Source organism: Lagopus leucura, unplaced genomic scaffold (genome assembly GCF_019238085.1).
Source record: "Lagopus leucura isolate 7727_CA_CO unplaced genomic scaffold, USGS_WTPT01 Super-Scaffold_100159, whole genome shotgun sequence".
Lineage (NCBI taxonomy): Eukaryota > Metazoa > Chordata > Aves > Galliformes > Phasianidae > Lagopus > Lagopus leucura.
The window spans coordinates 27,126,792-27,145,477 of NW_024962335.1; the positions used below are offsets into that span (position 1 = coordinate 27,126,792).

An 18,686-nucleotide genomic window follows, 5' to 3' on the forward strand; every position below is an offset into this window, starting at 1 on the left:
TTAACAAGAGGAGACTGTTTCAAAACCAGTGATAAGTAAGCTCCTTACTAGTATTTTGCTGTATGACCACTTCATCAGTGGTCAAACTTTGCCACTGGAGCAGTGTTGTGCAAAAGCTTTAAGGTAATCTCTACTGCAGTGATGCTGCAGTAAATCTCTTTTGTCTTTGAAAAGACAACACAGGAACATGTTCCATCCAATTGATTACTAATGCTCAGGCACTAGATGTCTCTGTGAGCTGAATGCTCAGGGATGGCATGCAGACTACGGCAGGAGAAGGCTGGGGTTCAGTCAGTGTGGGAAATCAGCATTCTTTGCCAGAGGTCTGGGGAGACATAGGTGTCTGAGTTTTTAGGAGTGTTTGACAGTTTTACAAATCTATTAGTCCCTGTTTGTCATCATGCACCGTCTACTTCCTACACCTTCAATCCATTCTTCTTCCCTCACAGAAATCAGTACACTAATATCACATGGTATTTTACAGGAAAGAAGAAGTTCAAGAGAAGGAAAATCTACTGTCAGATCACTCAGCACCTGCTTCAGAACCATAAAATGTGGAAGAAAGTAATTGAGGATGAGGAGAGGTTAGCTGGGACAGAGAAGCAAGGCGCGGAGCAATCCACACTGCACCCATCTTCAGAACAAATTCAGGCCATCAGGGAAGAGGAGGAAGAGAAGGGGAAGCCCAAGAGAGATGAAGAAGAAAACACAACTGTAGAACCGAACCAATGACAATATTTACAGCAGTATTTTAAGACAGATTGACTCGTGCACAGACTCTTTCTCAAGCCAGCACAGCATTTAGACACCACACTGTAGAAGTATGGGATTATGCGCCTACAGCTGTTCAATTTGTTTCTCTTTCCTTTTTATGGTGAGGTACATTGTTTAAACTCCTGTGCTCAAGGAAGCTTTCACACTGCTACACCGGCTTTTACAGACTTTCTTTAAAGAGATTTGGGGTGGGGGTGGGGAGTGGATTTATATAAATATATATATATATATATATATATAGCCAGTGTTTTTGGCTGTGCACTTCAGCAAAATACATTTAATGATATATTATGGTCACTGTGATATTTACAGAAGGAAGTTTTCTAAAGAAATGCTGTTTCTGAAGTACATTTGCAGTTAACAGCGAGGTAAAGTAGCTTTTGCTCTTAATACTGAGGGATAAAAGTTCCAAAGCTTTACATGTATCCTGCCAACATATACATGTATGAGGGGAGTGCTCATGTATGTGGGTGGATATAATGTCATATAGCAGAGTTTGAGACTAGCTGTAGCACATCTGAATACACGACAATGAACAGGAGGCCTAAATTTTAAGAATCTGTGCCCATGAGGAGCCCTTTGTGAGAAGCTCTGCATTCCCATCCTCCTCTGAGGACTGGGCTGCATGCTGGCTGTGTGACTTCAGCTCATCTTCCTTCTCCTTCTCCTCTTCCAGCACCTCCCAAACTGCTAGCAAAGGGATGTGCCAGGGCACTTAATCCAGAAGGGTTACTAGGGATTGTGCAGCACGCTGCCTGTGAAAGGCCCCGACCCTCTGTCCGCCTCTGAGTGCAAGAATGGCATATATGTTTGAGCAGGAAGCAGAAAAGAGCAAACGTGTGTGCATATGCAGAAACTAGAGGCAACACTGCCATCTTTCCACCCAGACCTTATGCCTCCACACATCAGTGGCCAAATATACCATATAAGAGTGAAGCTAAGCACCATCTCTTGAGAGCAAAGGAAGGGGAGCGTGGAGATCATGCACCTTCACAGAATAAAATGTAAACAATGCATTAGGAGAAGGGTTGGAGAATGGTGCCAGTCCTGTGGACTTGTCTCAGCAACCACTCACAGGACCTTTGGAGAGCTTGGATTTCAGTGCAAGGTGCTGGCTGGGAGCAGTTTGTTGCTGGTGTTCTGCCTAGAAGCAGCGTGTTTGATCCCACCAGTATACTTAATGGTTTTTTTCTTTTTACTTTTCAAGTGAGAGGATAAGATCAGTCCTGTAGAAGAGCAGATCTTTTTGTTTTGTTCTGTTTGTTTTTTCTCTGTTGTTTATGCTGTGAGCCAAATGTCTATTTAAAAGGTTGAATATTCACTTTCAATATTTTATTTCACGATATTGTATTTGTCAATGATTAGCTATCTAGATGTAAATATGGAAAAATTTTTATGGGTTCCTGTAGATAATGATATCTTTAAGAAAAGAAAAAAAAAAGAAAAAAAGGGAAAAGTGTTTTTGTTTTTGTTTTTGTTTTGTAAAGCTAATTTTTTAAAAATAAATACAAAGGCATTTTTATATAGTGTAGCCATTTTCAAACCCAACAAAAAGGTCTTAATATGTACAGACCCTTCTGGGAAGCCACTGGTCTGCAGGGTCATGGCTTTTATGTGTTAATGCTCTTTGGGACTGGCAACACCATCCAGTACCACAACATTTAGAGCATTTTGTTTTGTTTTGTTTTTTTTCCCCACAAGAAAAGAGAGAGAGAGAGAGAGGGGGAGAGAGAGAGAGAGAGAGAGACTAAACTTTATATATGTACATATATAAAGCTCAGTATCTCTCAAAAATGATTAGACTATGTATTCTCTTTTATCCTAATCCTGTAGCCCCTTGCCAAGAAGAGGATTGCTTGTGGGAGTAAGAAGGCTTGTGAAAGGAAGAGTTTGTAGGAGAAGTCCTTTCTGTGTTAAATAGCTGACACTGCATCCATCACTTTTTGCCATTGTTATGCATTCACTGTACTTCATGGTCCTACTGATACCTTCCCCAAAACATTCTCTGCCAAAGCCAAAGTATGTTGTCACTTCAGAGAATCTCTCTGCTTTGCATTTCTGATAGAGTGAGATTTGCTGGAAGAGAGGAGTTTGGTTTCTCACCAGTAGAGATGTTTGCATTTGGACAGAATGACTCTAGAGCGTGGCCCTGGATGTTCTAATCAGCAAAAAGATTTAGACAGTGGTTTTCAATGAAATCCAAAAAAAAAAAGTTCAAACTGAACTATTATTTTAAATTGAAAGGATAGAATTCATTCAAAAGAAAGAGACATCTCACGTATGCTCCAAGATGCCAGCAAATCTCTCCCAGTTCCAGCTTCCACCATTTCACAGTGCAGTTTTATTAACTCAGGTCTTTTACAGTGAAGGATTGCTGACAGGCCTAAAATCAGATGATCTTTGATTTTATCCCAACTGGAAGCAGTGCCTGCAAGGAATCAGAAGTAGCTGGGGCTGGTTAACTCAGTAAGAGGTAACATTTTTTTGCACTCCATATAGTTACTGGTAGAATCCAATTTCTGCAGTGTTCATTCCTTATCAGTCTGCATTTCTGGCAGGAAAAGATCAGGGAATTCCCAAGGTTGATTTACATAGAACACAAAGAAATGCCAGAGAGATTTTGTATCAAATGTGTGAATACAGTTTTTTACTTTTTTTTTTTTTTTTTAGTAGCTAGTGAAGCAGGTTATTTTTCAGTGGTTGGAGTTCTTGGGTTTTTTGATGTACTAGTTTCTAGCCCAAAGGAGGCAAAATTTTTGAGCTGCAGTTGCAGCAATGTTTCTGAGGCTAGACCTTGATGGTTTCCCACTTTGTGCAGTCCTTTGATAGCGCAAACCCCAAATAAACCACAACCTGTGCATTATTTTCGGAAAAGAAAATTGTATTCTTTCATCAAAGCTTTCAGATCTCAGGTAGGCTATTTTAAATGTTAATATGAGCTTCTGTAATGTATGTTTTGCAAAGAGGTTGGTTAAATGCTAGAGAAAGCCCTGTCTGGTTTTTGCAGGTTAAAAAATAACGTGAGCCATACATGAGAAATAAGTTGTGGGAATTTACTATGACAAAACAATTCTCCAGTCTCCCTGGAGCATTTTGATTTTGCTTATTCTGTGAACAAAGTCCTTTACAGAAAGCTGGAGAATTGGTGTGCGTCACCAATGCCTGCAAACTCGTGCTGGCTCTCAGAGTAAATGCCTGCCACGTTCAGGGTGTGGGTGGTTCCCAGGCAGTTGGGATCACAGAGTGCATTTTTCACCAATGCAGGTATAGTTAATCATCAGTTTTTACCTTGATATCATGTGTGAGCATCTCTACAACATCAAGTTATAATCCCAGATCACAGTAGAATTTGCTCAGAACCTTCTGACTGGTGGTTTGGGGGCTTATACTCTTAATGTTCTACTGTCAGAAGTTCTGAACATTCTGAATGTCTGAATGAGGAAGGAAGAGAAGTCTATAATGTTTCAGATAGGTACTACTAAAAGTATCATCTGAGATCTAATCAAATTCCATTCCCAAATCCTTTTTCATGCTTTCCCTTTTGGACTTTAAGATCATTTGCTTTCTTTAGAAAGTTCTCCTTAAGTCCTGTCTGCCATTTTAGAAACAGACTGGCCTTCCCTCCCTCCCTCCCTCCCTCCCTTACATCCATCCATCCATCCATCCATCCATCCATCCATCCATCCATCCATCCAGAGCCATGAACTGAGTAGGTGTGGGGTGGCTATCAATTTTCAAAATGAACCTGGTTATAAATGAGCCACTTGGCTGTGACCCAGAGAAAGCATCAGGTGCTTGTTCAGCCATCGCCCCAGTGGGATGCACCCAATGGTCCACGTGTGGGAGAAGCAGTACAGGTGTGCTCCAGCTCATGCTGGAGAGGAACCATGTAAGAGAAATAGTGCTCAGTAGGTTGGGATGGCAGCAATGAGTTTGTGGGTTTTCTTTCTCAGAAAGCAAAGGCTTTTGCCTGCTGGAAAATCTATGATTCATAAAAGATATACAGTTTCAATTGCTTTTTCGAGTACTGTTATGGTTGAGATGTTCCTGTATCACTGTTTGAAGCAGAAAAGGTTCAATATAAGCATGAGCAAGATAGTCTCAAGCATCCCTCTGCCATATGGGCAGATAAAATCAGCTGCCTGCATCTCCTATCTGCTGCAGCTGACAGGCAGTGCAAGGCTCAGACCTGGATATGGTTGGAGGTTATGGGTGTTCCTCAGCTCGGCAGTGCTGTAATTAGTCCTTGAGTTGTGACAAACAGGGAGAGAGGCAGAGTGGCTGTTCGTGGGAAAGAGAAAAAAGAAATATAATACAGTATGAAACAAACTTTGTGCAACACGCTAACTTTTCTTTCAAAATCAAATGCAGCCCCATTGGAGTGAAGTAAGTCTAGGTTTTCTGGGTTTTTAATCAGTTTGATGTTGCAGTGTTACTCAAAATGGTGGCAGCATTAAAGGGAACTGTTTCCAGCAATTAGGGCGGATGAATCTTTTTTTTAATTTTTTTTTAAGTAGCTCAACAAATAAACCATCCTTTGACATCTGAATGGCTTTTATTTATTTTAGTATTTTCTAATGTTAGTGGAGATAAAGCCTGGAAATTTGAAAGGAAGGAGGAAATGCATCTTTGACGCGTTCTCATTTTCCAGGCCTCCTGAGCGAACTGCACCAGTTTATGTGTTACTGAATGTATGGGGAATAATTGAAATCAAGCTGACAGCTATCTTAAACAGTCACCAGCAGGAAGAGTTAGCAAAAATATGGATTATTGAAGGCAAACCTTGAATTAGAGCAAAACAGCACCAGTGCATTTGAGAACAAATGAATATGATAAATCTTTCTTTGAATTTCATCGCTTTCATTCAGCAAAACAACATTCCTCTGGAGGTAAATCAAACCAGGGCTTTAGCCCATGCTGTGGTGGTTATTGAATCCCAGCATCAGAGGCAGCAGTGTGAGAGTTACTCTCCATTTACTTCCCAATTATGATTTATTCAGAGGCTTTTAGTGTGATTTGCCTGGCAGGCAGGTGATTTTTGATGAAAAACACATCACGCCTCCTCAGCAGGGTGCAGATGTCAGCCCCGTGCAGCCCTGCCTGAAGCCTTGGGGCTATGGGAGCCCCTCGGAGCCAGCAGGCAGCAGTGCTGGCACAACTCTGGAGAACCCTTTCCCACAGTGACAACAGAGCAAAAGCTTGAGCCAGTTCACAGTACTTCTTTGATAAATCTGAAGCAACAGTAAGCACAGTGCAGCTTGAAAGCCTGCCAGCAGCACGTGAGATGTGTGCAACAAGTCCTGAGTGCATGCACATGTGAAAGGATCCTTTCATCAAGGTGATGGGGTTGGGTGTAACCAGTGGGCTGTGTTGACAGACTGTTGAGCTGAAGTATGAAGTAAGCCAAGGAGGGTTTTAGTTTTTCAGAGTTCTGTCATCTAAAAAAAAACTTTTCTTGGTGCTAGGGGAGGAAAACAATTATAGCATTTATTTCAATTGAGATTTTCAGGTGGCTAGAGTGTGCAAGTCCAGTACATCAACTGGACAAGAGGTGAGATGGCTAGTTATGATGGCGTGTGAGATCTGGGTGCTGAGGAGCACATTGGAATTTGCAGGCATGGGAAGTGCTGTTCCCAGCAGTGAACTGGATGGGAAAGTGCAAGCAGTTCTGCTTTCCAGCTGTGTGGGAGCACAGAGCAAAGAAGAAAGACTTTGTCACAGCCATGAGCTGTGTATCCTTTATGCCTGAAATCTCCAGTGCTGGTTGAAGAGCTACAGAAATCAGCTCGAACAAGCAAGGGGCAGCACGAGTCATGCCAGCAAGGCAGGTGTGAGGCTGCCATCGCATCCTCTCTCTCATGGAGGCTGAGCAGCACGGTATGAAGCATGGGGAAGAGCAAATGTTGGGTGTCATCTGTCAGAGCAGCTAGAGAAATGCCTGCAGTAATGCAATCCCATCCCTTGCCCACCTGGCTGTGGCTGGCTCAGCACTGTGGGTTTAGAAGCTTTGCTTTCCAACTGTCTTTCTTCACCACAGCAAATACTTAGAAAGAGACTATGCTCATTGCTTTAAGATATTTATTTAAAAGAGATTTGGTTGTTTTGTTTTGTTTTTTTTCCATTGACCCCAATAATTTTGCCCCCGTGCTTTTATACAGAAAAAAAAATAGTTCTGTGACATGAATAGAGAGAAAACAGCTAGGGATCACCATGCCTGTCCATACTTCTCTACATAGAAGCCTGTTGTCTGTTGAAGCTGCCTTTCCTTTCTGAACTTCCCTCCTGATTCTGACATGCAATGAAAAGCTGTATTTGAACGCAAGGTTTTCATTTTAGGTATTTATAAACCCGAGTACAGTACTGCAGATGGTATCTAAAAGATCAAAGGCGGCATTTAGAGCTGCTCTGTGGCACTGATGGTGTTTTTAATATTTCAGCCATGTCAGCGTACGTTTGGTCGTTACTCTTCTGACGTTAAATGCTCTTTTCTTGAGTAATCGATGTAAGATGTCTGCACGACAGAAAGTAATTTAAGTTCACTTTTTTAAAAGATGTGATTCGTGCTGTAGGCTACGTTTGTTCAACAGATAACACTTTCACGGGGGGGGTGGCAGCTTATTTTTTGTTAATGCTTTCAATAGAACATCAAGGGCGTTTTCCACCAGAATCACATTCTGAAACCTTTGCCTCGGCAACTCCAGCAGGAGTGGGACCTTTCAAAAATAACAGCTTTCCAACACAATTTTGCCATCTGGGTAAAAACTGCAAGTGTGTACATCACATACAAGCTATACTTCCAAAAAAAAAAAAAAGAAAGAAAGAAAGAAAGAGAGAGAGAAAGAAAAGAAATCAAAGTAATTAAGAAATGAGTTCATCAAGGTCAAGACACTTTCTGAAAGAAAATGTGAAGTGTGTGGATGTGTATGAAGTACTCAGTGGCCCACTAAACATTGGGGCCAGTCATTCAGGTCTTGTATTTCCGAATTCCTCAGAGGCGTATCAGGGCCTTTGAGTTGAGAAAGCCCCAAGGGATTTGGCCCTCTCCTGTCCCAACCCACAGGCTTTGGCTCCTGCACTGCTGCTCTGGGTGCCGGGGCTCAGGCGGGCTTTGTGATGCTCGCTCAGATCCAGCATAGTTCCAAATGAATCCTTCCCAGAATCGTTCGCTTCGGAAGGTGAGAGAAAGGGGGGAAATATATCTATTTACGTGTACAGCTTTGATATACGGCTGTATTTGAGAAGGCTTTGGGTATCTTTGTAATTCCTTTGCAGCAATATTTTGAAAAAGAACTGCCAACCAAAGTGGCAATGCGGAGAAGTGCCATCTTGTTCAGGATTTGTACACGCCAGTTTTTAACACAGTGTTCCTTTCACTAAGTACTGCATACGTTAATTTATATTTATATCTTGTCAATATTGTTGTAACCGAGCTTCTCCTTTTTAAACACTTCAGGAACAAGGCCTTGTATTTTTAGGTGATTTTCATAAATGGAATAATTCTTTTCCTTTCACTAGTATCTTGCACTCAATACATGTAGCAATACTTAATATATTCTCTTCACAAGTATTTGTTAAGTGATTTAGTTAATGGCTGATCAATGTTTTGTACAAAATAGATTCTGTACAGGAAAAAAAATCTTTTAGATAAACATTATTTATTTTTACTGTTTTGTAAGTTAGACACTATAATGAAGCTCCTTTTTGCCAGAATTACTGGAAGTGCCTCTTGGTAAAATGTATTATACAGTAAATATGTATTCAAAATTATTAGAAATACTTGTCACAAAATGAACAATGTGGATGTTGCAATGTGAAGACAAATGTACAACATAAATATAATTCTGTGGTATCCTGTTTGCTGTGTTTCTTCTTCCTTTATTGAACATACTCACTCTCAGTGCTCAGCTTTTTGCTGGCAGGCCCGGCAGGGGTGACCCATCACCTCTCCAGACTCTCACCCACTCAGGCTGTGGGAGGACTTGAGCATGGTTTGAAACAGGCCCCACCAGCTGGCCAGCACCTGCTTGGAAATGCAGCCACTGTGTGACCTGCCAATGTGGAAGAGGTATTTTACCCTTTCTCCATCTCATTTTTTTCTCCAGTTTGGGTATGGCAAGGCTATGCGGGTGCACAGGTATCATACAGTGCTTCTTCTGAAGTGTTTGTCTGTATGATAAAGCAGGTATATGTTTAATCACCATTTAACCTGCCAGCTTTCTTTCATGTGTGTTTGTGCCCCATGCTCACGTTCACTGATACCTGATTATCTGTAGCTTCACTAGCAGAATTTTGTGCTATATTTCACTACTATTACATGTTAACTGCTGTGTGACTCAACTAATCTGTGGAAGGCCTCATTAAAAACATCCTTCTTTGATGAAGACCAGTATTTCAAATCTGTCATCTGTCTGCTTTTCAATCCAACATGGACCTTATTGATTGACAATTTGTCAATTGTATTGACAAATATAATGTAATTATTCAGTGAAAGATTTTGGTAGTCCATGGCACATACCACTATTGATATCTAGCTGGTTTCTTGGATCACTGTTTATACTTTTCAAAATATCCTATCTTACAGCTATCTAAAACTTTTCCTATTTTTTGTCTTAAGTTTTATCACCTACTTTCATCAAAGATCTGCAGAGCTTTTTAGCCAAGTTGTCTGAAATGGCTGTGTACAGATTTTCTGGATCAGCTATGTAGTCAAAGCCTCTTTTCCTATAACTTAAAAATTCCAATTTTCAAAATATGGAAAAAACATCAGCCACAAACCTGGCTGCCAGTTTTTAAGTCCCACCAGCTTATTTGTCCTCTGGCTTAAATTTGGAATAGCAAAATGTAAGGTAATGTGCATCAGGCAATGATTAGGAAGGTATTAGTTGGGAACGGTCCTGATATGAAAGAAAAATACAGTTATCTGTATTTTAACTGAAGTGCTCGTAAGGCTGCAGCTGGTCTGTCTCAGGCATTTAATAACTTCATGGTATGGAATTATTTAATCCAGAGATTCACAGCTGCTGACCAAAAAGCACACTGCTGGAGTGACAGAGAAAAGCTCTTTTCATTCAGTGCTTCTCATCACAAAGACAGCCCTACCAAGGTAAGAATGCACTTGTCTTTAGAAATCACAGAACTCTCTCTGGAGCTCTTCAAACAGCAAGAGGTTCCCATGGGAAGGGATGAGCAACAAAACACAAAGCAGAAGCAGTCAATCTGCTAATGAGACCACACATGAGCATGGCTCTCCCACTGCTCTGATAAAACATAAAGGAGACTGTGACACACAGTCAGTAGAAGCTCAATTAAATGCTGCGTTTTCCAGGTGTTCAAATTACTCTCAATTGCTCAAGCAAATCCACTTTTCTAAAACCCACTTAAAGTGTTTCACTAAAAATAGAAAGCTCGGGGAACTGCTGGCACTCTGCTTAACAGTGCTTTCTTTATTTTTTTCCTCCCTTCAAATCTCTCACCCAAATCCTGTGGCAATAGGCATTATCCCTCGTGCCACCCTGGGCTCTCTGGATTTCGTCTGACTCTTCGTAAAGAGAGAGGTACAGCAGCAAAGGACACTAATAGTCAGCTGCCCAACTTCTGGGTGCTGCCATGGCTGATGGAGTGAGTAGCTCTGGGACAGCCATTTCACACCATCTCAAGGAAGATTTTAAACACTCTGCACTGGGATCTCAAAAAGAGGCACGTTCAGGAAAAAAAAACATTAAAGTCAGCTGCTTTGTTGGTCAACTTCACAGTCAGAAGCTGGTACCAAAACTGCCTTTGTTCATGAGCCACGAGAGAAAACATGCAAGTTTAAAGTTGCACCTAAGGCTTTGATGATTTGTGTTGCACTCAGGCCAGCCTGCTGGTTGTCATCACCAAATAACACAGGACAGACACAGCTGTAGTGATTTGGAAGTCTGACGCGGATAAAAGGTTGCTGCAACATCTGCTTATCCGCAGCCAGAAAGAACAAAGTCCTGTTTGATCTGCATGATGACTTCACTTACAATGATTTCTGTTGTTGTTGCTGGTAAATTACTTCCCTTCACAAGGTTTTGCACATGGCAGTTGTTTATTATTGTGCTTGCCAAAGGCACTGAATTCAACAAACTCAACACCTTCAGTGTAATAAACTCTTCTGTTAAATTCTTTACACTTTTTCTTCCCACATTTTTAGCCCAAATCTTTGTGTTTAAATCTAGTTCAAAGAACTTGCATAACAGAAAGTGCTCTCGGATTTTATTAAGATTGATGGTGTTAATCTTTAGTGGTTGGCCAAATTCCAGTTTCTCTTATTCTGTTCTTCTAAACTAAAATTCTTCCCAGAGCTCCAGTGGGTAAAAATGCTTCCTGCCTTGACAGCTGTGCCATGTTGCTGGATCTTTCCTTCAGTCTGTGTCAGAGCTGGTATCTTTGCAAAACTTGGTTCTACATAGGTATATATAATAATTGATAACGCTTCATTTTACTCATCATTCAAGAAGGACAACCTCCTACCTCTTTCACCTGATCTTTTACAAGATTACCTTCTGCAGCTGTTTTCAAGATAATCCAGAGCCATTGAGCATACACTTCTGTATGTTATCCTAGGCACCAAAAACAGAGAGCATATGTGGTAAAGGGGGTATCATTCCATGGTAAGGCTGCTATTGCTTCTAACAACCAATGTGTGTTATTTGTCTCTAGTTCTCTAATGTGAAAGGGACTTGTAAGGTTTCTTCTGAGAGTGGTTTTCCTACTCTTTTATGCACCTAACAAGAATGTTCTTTTGACTGCAATGAAAGGGAAAGTTGATACTGAGAAAAAGTGAATCCATAGCAATAGATGAGCATGGCTAAAGCAACAGAAATTATGCAGGCAGTGAAATTGTATTGCTTTATTTGTTAACTGTAAACGTCTTGGTTGTATCTGCTTGTTGCTGACTCCAGGCTGTTTTCCTAAGTATCACAGAAGGAGAAAATATTATTTAATAATGTTAAATTATACTAAAATTCAAGTACTTAGAGACATGCGTTGGAAACAAATAGCTGCTTCCAGGCTATCATCATGCTGTTACTTTTATTCTGGCAGCTGTTTTTCCAGACTCAACAATGGCAGGATGCCTTGAGCTCACTGCTCTCTGGACAAGGATTTAAGAGAGATGGATCTTTCTGAGTTTTTTTTTTTCCTGAGCTTTGTACAGGCTTCCTGCATGGCCTTCAGTAAACATGAATGATTTTAAATCCTCTCCTTCAAAAGCAGTTATTACTTTTTAGCCAGTTTTCTGGGTCTTGCCCACTGCATTTTCTCTTCAGCACTGCCCTCGCTGAAGATTTAGGAGATCACTGCAGTACGAGGACTCTGGGCCATACCTGTTTCTCCATCTGCATGAGTTGTTTCAGGCATAGCAAGGCAGCTCAGAGTCAGGGAATTTACATTTTAGCAGAAATACAATAATAACTGGCCAGTTGTCAAGCTAAGCAGTAAAGGATTTGTTCTACTGAAAGTCTGTACACAGCTTTACTTTCCAGTGAAATAGTAAGACTTGGGAATATGTTTTCTGTCAGATCATAGAAAAAAAAAAAAAGAAAATGTGGTCTATTTAAATCCTTTTATATATATATATGTTGTTTTGTTTTGTTTTCTTTAAAAAAAATCAAAACTTTCCTTCTGTCAGTAAAAACTGAAAGTTTCTTTGCAGTGTTCTTGTTTGTCTTCAGGCTGCAGTGTAAAGTTTATACTTGCAGGCAAGACCTTGTGATTTAAATGTCTATCAGAATATGTTTTAACAAAAAGCCTTACAAATTAAAAAGCTTAATGCTTCACAACACTGTTTCTTTGAGACTTTACAAGGTTAGTGTTTGTTCATGACGTGCACTGAAGAAGCAGCTCCCTGGAGCTGCACCTGAGAGACCTGCTGTTGTCAGATGATTTAAAGACTGACCCACAAACTCACTGTGTGATGGGTTTATTGATATGGCTATGAAATAACATTGCTCTTGTCCCAGCTATTCACCATTCGGCTAGACTAGGCTTTGGAATGTAATTAATTTAACCCTGTTCTTTAGAAATGAAGGTGGTCAGGCTTCTAATTTCCTGTAACTAATACAAGGTAAGAATGCAAAGAAAATGGAAACGAACCTCAAGGAACAGCCTTCAGTCTGGTCCTTTGTCCTGTATCTGCTTCCAAGGCTTTGCTTCTATTATAGAATAAGTATATATAAGTAAGCAATTTCTTTTAGGACTATGGGAAAGCAAAACCTTTCTTTAATAGACTGCCTAGAGAGCTTCCAGCCGGTTTTGTGTCACTGCACTTAGGCAGCACTCTGCTGTGGGAGGCAATGAAAAAAGAAAACAGGGTGGTCATTGCCACAGGAGGTGGCATGTCCTGCTCCATGACTAGTAGTGGTTTGTCTCCCATGCCCCAGTTCTTGTAGGTAAATTGAAGTAGGCAATCTACTGCACTGCCTTCCTATGCAATATCCACAGTATGGAAGGCCCATTAGACTGGTATATTCCTGCCTAAACAAGAGTTTCCTCTCTGTCAGATGAACTCACTGAGTTAGTTTTAGTGAGGATCTTTTGTTCATTTTTTCCAAGCATCTCCAAGTCCTCCAAGTACGGAACATAAATATGACTGTTTCTGAGGAACTGCTATAATTAGCTCGTAGTGGAATGGTGATACTCATTTGGAAGATGTAAGAAAACTTTCCATAATGGAAAATATCTCCCTCAGGATTGTTTGGGTAAAGTTCCAGTTAAGATGTTATCTATACCTATAAGGAAGTCAGAGCAAGATCTGTAATGAAATTCCAGTAAAAACATACCTGTGATAAAAAGTTGACGCTGAAGATTTACAGTGAACCAAAATCCAGAAACAATAAGAATATTGCAATAACCTTGGCAGACCTCATTCTTCAAAGCATAACTTCATCTTAAACCTTTCTTCAGATATTTTTGCCTTAGAGGACTATGCCTCAGTGTTCATCAATACAATCTGTAGCACAATGAAGTCTTGGATGATTTATGTAAAAGAGATTTCTATAACAAATCTGGGATTCTGAATAGGAGCCTCACCTATCTCAAATGACAGTGTGGTGAAGGCTACCAGTGGCAGAAAAGCTGGAGTTTGTCAGAAATCATTGGAGGAGACAAGGCCAGCAAGAAAGATTTAAGATCAGGCACAACTAATACAGATCCTGTATTGTGTAAACTCAGCTTTCCTAATAATTGAAGGAAACAGGCTGTAAGCTGCTCTAAGAAAGAGGCTGAAAGAACTCTTAATTCTCCTAATCATTAATTCCTGCAGACTACTAGGCACCCTGATATCTTGTAGAAAAGAGGAAAAGAGATTTCCAAGTTTCCAAACCAGCCAAATAAGGATGTAAGGCATATTAAAGTACAAAATGTGAATTACGTGCCATATAATAAATTTCCAGCCGTGTTAAGAACCCAAAATGGAGATATAATGAAGGAATGGATAATCATTTGTAGTAAACCTAGGAAAACAGGAATTTGCTCCAACTGTTGGTGTTTAGCACATCCCTCTTTGGAGTACCAGGGGGGTTTTAGCTGCCATGGCAACAGACCCTATGCAGAGGGTGGGGAAGAGCAGGCAGGGGGAAGGAAGAAGAATTTGTATTAATGCCTTCTCTGTCTGTGTAATGAAATCACATAGGTTAGCAGAACAGGTTAGCAGGCTCTATAACCTTCCTCAGTTCAAGCAAGTGCAGTGAGAATTAGCTGCGTCCCTCGCCATTACACAAATTTCAAAATTAAAGTTGCCATCTCAACAGCCATAGACCTTGCACAGGAGAAACATATGGAATGAAGTTTGCATGATTTTCCTTTGATTCTGGCAAAAAAACTTGAGTGATTCTCCCATGCAGCTTTGTTCGCTCCTTTAATACTTCTTTTCCTGCTGGTTTACCATCACTTCATCAGGGACTTTGCTCCTGGGCTTTGGGAGAACAGGGAGACCGGGCATATTGGAAAGGTTTGGAAACCTCAGTGCAGAATCTCTTCACCCCACAGCCTATCTTCTCCCACCCACTCTCTTTTCTTTTTCTGGTCCATTTCCCCTTTAAGTCTTTTGTTTTCTGAGAATGAGCAATTAAGATGATCAGGATTATTTTTTCTCTCAAAAAAACCTTTGTCACGTGCCCCATCAAACTTGCAGCATACTGCAAAGAAAAATACACCTGGGAGGGCTTAGGTGCTCTTCAAACTTTGTACCTAGCATACCAGCATTGTTGCATGCCCATATACCTAGAGTTGATAGGAGGGGAGAAAGGAAGAAAAAAGTGAGGAGGTGTGGGAGGAGGATGGGGGAGACGAATACCAAGTTCTCAGGCAGAACAAGGGACAGCAGTTCCTCCACCCCTATGTTTATTCCTTTCTCTACCTCCAATATAAGATGGACCATCCCTAGGCTGGGTAGTTTCTAAGAGGTGGTCTTCCCCTCCAACTTTTCCCACTTCTATGTTAGGACCACAGACCGTGCGTGCGTGTATGGGTAAGCATAAACGATAGAGGGAGCTTACCAACAGGTAGGCATCATCTGGGGGTTTCAGCTGCCAGGTAAGAGTTGGGTTTTCTTCTCCTTGTTGAGATGCCTTTTCAAGACAGTGTTTCTGTCCTGGTCTGCCGTTTCCTCTTAGTCTAGCAAGTGCAGCTTCCACGCCTGTGGGCTGCCACACAACAAAGGCATGTCTAAGGAGGCTTATTGCAGAGCAGACGTGTTTCCACTGGGGGAAGGACTTTTTCATTGCCTGGGCTTTGAACGAGCACAGAGGCACTCCGGGAGCTGCCTGGTGGAGCCTCAGCCCACCGCATGCATGTTCGGAGACGGGCCCTTTCCCGGACCTGACTGTCTGGCTGGTCCCACATGCCAGCCCTGGGGAGGGCACGCGCTGCTGCTGCCCCCGCAGTGCCACAGGTGAGCAGGGGACCCATTCACAATGGGACAGAGACAATCCTGTTAGCAGGGGCTGGCACCTGGCTGAGGGCTCCGGCTATAGGCAGGGAGATGTTGTGACCGTGGCCAGTAGCTGTCCTCCAGGCAGTGTCACCAGCCCAGATGTGCATAGGTGGAGTGGATGTGGTAGCTTTTGTATTCTGCTCATTTTATTTATTTCAGTACTCCCTCAAAAGGCAATGTTAAAGTAGGATTGGGTTTGATTTTATTTTTCCTAAGTGTAAAACACCACATTTTTCCCTCCTTGATCCTCACAGTGACGAGAATGTCCCTGGTTTTGATGGCTTCTGCTTAGCTATGTTCAAGAGAACTTCTGCTATTTCACAATTAGTATTACAGAATGCATTGGCAGAATTAGGCAATCCTCTCACTTATGCATCTACTCTTCCTTGACTATTATGGAGAAGAGCAGCTTTAAATATGGGAAGAATTTTTTTAAGACAGAAAACAGCCTTACACAGTGCATTCTTAATTTCTAATAAAAGTTACAAAATGGATTTAGAAGGACTAACCCATAGAAGATGTCTAATATCTTCAGAGTGCAGTGTAAGCTTCCGAGGATACTACTTGTAATTAGGAAATTCTGCTTAGATGCCATTTGATTGAAGGAAGAGAAAATGTTTTGTCTGTGTGTACACATTTAACTGTTTATGCTTTGGTATACTTGTTTTTCTTCTCACCATATGGTTACTTGCTTACGTAAGAGCTGAATATCTTTACTGCCAGAAAACCTGCATTGTATACAGGCTTAGCAATAAGGACTGCTAAAATCAAGAAATATGTTTTTATCATTGCAAATACTACATGGTAAAGATATGTCTTAAAACAACAAGCAAATCTAAATCTTGTGTCAAAGTAATTGTTAGTGCAGTTAGGAGTTTGTTGTCTAAAAGACACGACTGTAAGAAATTTTTGTGTACATGTGTATGCATCCATGCCTAAGCCCATGTGCAGTCACACAGATGTTGATAAAACTCTAGTCCTTTGTTACAGTTATCAGCCTATCTGGTCCAGTAACCTGGTCTCAAGGAAATGTTGTGCCACTGCTTTGGATTATTCTTTTCCAACATTCCTGCCATGTCTGGGATGGAAGAGCCAGTACAGGCTATCTGTCCTCATGTTTCATGACGAACTGGAGAAAAGTGGTGCCCAGGATGACAGGGCAAAAAGCTAAGGTTGTTGCTACACCCAAGTCCCCAGCCAACCGGGTCAGACTCCATGGGTAACTCCTTGGTCTGATATCTCTGACCCACAGTGCAGCTGGAATTGCATTACAAATTCTCCCTGCATAAAACCAATGGAACCAAAAAGACCTTTGAGTGACAGTAGTTTGTGGTCAGAGAAACACCCATATTTATACTTGTTGCACAAAAGAGGAAAGGCTAGAGCTAACAGTGCAGTGGTCTATGGGGGCACAGTGTTCTGTTCTCTGCCTTAACAGCTTCCTTCAGAGACACCGCCTGCACATCTGAAGAGATGTGCTTGTACTGACAAGTATAAGAGTTGTTCGAGCACTGCTGTTGATCCTCCGTCCTTTCACAAGTTGTACTCAGTGTGGCATGATGCATTCAAGCACCAGACATTAACTTGTATGATGCAGTTAAATGTGTCTTATTCCATCTCAGCAACTCCACGGCACATTTTTCATCAGCCCTGTATATGGGGTGCAGTGGAGATCATACATGTCCCTGCTGCCCTGCTAGACCTTCCCAAATTGGACGCTGCTTTGCTCAAAAATAAGGAAAAATATCTTCATCCATGTTTCAGATGTTATCCTGTTTCTGTAAAATAAATGCTTATTTCATGTGCTTACGTGGCAGCACACTATGAGTCACACCCATACTCCTAAGATTGAATTATTTTACCCCCATGTGAGTGCTGTGAGGTACATGCAGTCATTCCCCACTGTACAAGTTTGGGAGTGTGGAATGCAGTGTGATGTTTCCCAAGACCACAGCAGAGGGAGAAGGCTGTAAGTTTTCTGCAAGCACAAGATCCTTGAAATTCACAAATGCGAGTGGATATACATACAAACATAGATATTTTTAAAACCTTCTATGTCTTTCATTTGTGTAAGATCTCTGTTTTAGACAAACATAAAAGAATAAGAATTTCTATTTTCGGCCAGCAGTTCTATAAAACAGTGCTGCTCAAATGTGAACACAGAAGCTGATTTCATAAATATTTACAGATCTGATTTAGAGAGATTGAAACTAAGAACCAAGTACTGTACTATGTAAGTAGAGATTTAAGAATTACTGATACCTTCTGTTCCCAAAGTGCAGCATTTAGGTTTTCTTTACTTCTTTGTATTTACCTGCAAAGAAGCAAATTCACATTTTTCCTGTAACAATTGACAAAACCACTGAGCCCTAAGGCCCTATCTGAAATGGTAAAGGGAGCTAAACCTCTTTATTCTTGTGTAACTCATTAGCTAACATCAGGCGATTAGAGCTAATGTTTCAATCTAAAACAATTCAAGTCCCTCATTAACAAGACTAGATTTCCTTTGATCTAATTACTCAATGTCCCACATATGTGGGAAATTCAGAGATCAGCTCTGAGAAATCTCTGCAGACATGGTCACATCCAGAAATGTGAACTTACATATAGGTTCCAGAAATGTGATTTAAAATGTTAACTAGCCTCACTTAGTCTGCTGATGATGCTGGGCAAATGTTCAATGAAATCACATTGATGACAGCACGAGAATGAAGATGAAGATTGTTTACTGAGTACGATTTAATCTTCATTATGATAGGCAAGTGGATTGCAAATTTCCTTAATTAAACATCCAGTGCACTGGTCAGATTCTGTTGTAAAGTTTGATAATTGCTGTTGTAGCGAAAACAGTACAAGAGGGTGTTGCTGTCACATGACAAACTTTGAGGCTGAGCTGAAAGGATGCCCTTTAAAAATGTTCTTCGTGTTTTCTGGTTTAGAGGCAGGGGATATC

At 41.0% G+C, this 18,686-nt stretch overlaps 1 protein-coding gene across 2 annotated transcripts in view; it reads left to right on the plus strand.

The window, feature by feature from the left end:
• Positions 1-8,628, plus strand: part of PDE3A (phosphodiesterase 3A) — a 244,433-nt gene extending 235,805 nt beyond the window's left edge. For both annotated transcript variants that reach the window (XM_042890115.1, XM_042890116.1), the window contains one exon: positions 485-8,628. In XM_042890115.1, coding sequence (XP_042746049.1) covers positions 485-732 — 248 coding nt within the window. In that variant the 3' untranslated portion in view covers positions 733-8,628. The remainder of the gene's footprint in view (positions 1-484) is intronic.
• Positions 8,629-18,686: the final 10,058 nt, after the last annotated feature.